We start from the raw sequence: 1,801 nt of genomic DNA, 5'->3' as shown, positions 1-1,801 counted from the left end.
GGTGTGAGGTAGGACTTGGATTGGAAAGGGTTTTTGAAAGGAAAATGGGACTTGGGGGTTAAGTTTCAAACATGATCATGGTGGACACTTGTTGTACCACATAAAAGTGAGGGACATTACCAGGAGGAAAAGATGTATCTACTCTTGCTACAACAAACTTGTAAAGACATGGTAGTGACTGAAGGTTTTTAGATTGTATTCTAAGCTATATCACATTTTTCAAATTTTTCAAGTCAAAACTATATCAAAAAATCAAAGGAAGGGTGTAACACATAGAGATCCCCAAAATAAAACAAGCCAGCAGACTTACAAAGAGCAACAAGAAATCAGATGAAGCATACTTGCTTCAGAGGCTATGTAAAGGAGAAAAATTTCTGACATCAAACAAATCTATAGAGATGATGGTGAAGACTTTATATACTGAATAAAATCAAGAAAACTTGTGTTGACATCATACACCACAGTAACCCATAGTTTAACAACAACCAACTCATCATGGGTGTAAAAATTCAGAAAAAGTGTCATTGCTATGACATCCCACACAAGTATGCTTTATCAGTCTCGGTGTCTATTGTTGCATTCCACGCTGTAATGGTTTTCAGGAGGGCATTCACTTGTTTCCCCATGAGCCGCTTCAATCCTGCACCTGTTCTGAGTGCATTTTACTATTTTGTAATCAAGTTGATTTGTGCACCTTTTGACTCTTCTATTATGTTCATGACAAAGAATATCCTCATTGCATAGCACAGGACTTTTACTTATCTCAATGGTACCCATACAATTATTTATACTACCTCCATTTGGACATGGTTGCCCAACATGACTAGCTAAACCCTCACAAGAATCACCAAGTGGACAATCTTCACCAAGAAATTGGACCAAAGCTGGAGAATCTGCATCTTGATTAAACGGACAATCAAGTCTACATAATCCCAAGTGTGCTACTCCAAGGATGAGCACTGAAATGGTGACAAGTGTGGGTAATGATAATAACTTCATGGTGTTGCTGCAAAGTATTTTGAAGATATTGGCAATGACTTTTTCTTGGAGAGACACAGTTGCTTTTTAAACCAGTTACTTGGAGAGATATTGAGATGATGATAAATTCTTATGAATTTTCACAGGATTAAAGATCAACTTTGAGGAATGTATTTGGGGTTTATACTAGGGCCTTTGTGTTTGATGTTTGCTCTGATATATAGCGTTTAATGATACCTTCAAGATAGGAGGTCCTAGAGACAGAGACAATATGCCTAAATCTTTGAGCTGATCAAAGAAACTGAGCGGTCTTGACTTATATCCCTCTGTTTAGGATTATACTTGGAAGCAGAGTATTGGATTGATGGCTCTTGGGATGATGATGAAAAGAGGGGAAATATGACAAAGGAAGCTGGGTTTCCTAAATAGTTGAGCCTTGAACAAACTAACTGATTTTGACTATAAACTTATGTTTGAGATTAGAATTGGACTTTTAAGGATCAAATCTATAGTTGTGGAGATGGAAGTCAAAAGTGGAAAATCTGACCAAGGAAGGGAAGGTTTATATACCTTTTCAACTGAAAAATTGTGGGTGGCCAAGATGTGCTCTAGGTTTTACAATTGAATTATCCCTCGGTGTCAATTTTCCAGAGATCATAAATTGGCTATGTAATCTTTCATTCATTAACCAAGTTTGAGTAATTATATTGGGTAAGACATGTTTTATATTTCAAAGTTGAGCTGTTGATTTGTGGAAAGGTTTCAGGAAAGGTCACCTGATTAATTGATTATTATTTATTTCAGGCTGAAACTCAGTTCAAGC

At 36.6% G+C, this 1,801-nt stretch overlaps 1 protein-coding gene across 1 annotated transcript; it reads right to left on the bottom strand.

Moving 5' to 3' along the window:
- Positions 1-555: 555 nt before the first annotated feature.
- On the bottom strand, positions 556-999 carry MELLADRAFT_124305 (uncharacterized protein; the record flags this gene model as incomplete). The annotated part of the gene is made up of 1 exon (XM_007417213.1): positions 556-999. One exon carries the CDS (start codon positions 997-999, stop codon positions 556-558), a length of 444 nt encoding a protein of 147 aa, XP_007417275.1.
- Positions 1,000-1,801: the final 802 nt, after the last annotated feature.

The sequence above is a fragment of the Melampsora larici-populina genome, assembly GCF_000204055.1.
Source record: "Melampsora larici-populina 98AG31 unplaced genomic scaffold MELLAscaffold_69, whole genome shotgun sequence".
Taxonomy (NCBI): domain Eukaryota; kingdom Fungi; phylum Basidiomycota; class Pucciniomycetes; order Pucciniales; family Melampsoraceae; genus Melampsora; species Melampsora laricis-populina.
The sequence above is the reverse complement of the archived record's forward strand: the minus strand, read 5'-3'. Positions and strand labels throughout refer to the sequence as shown.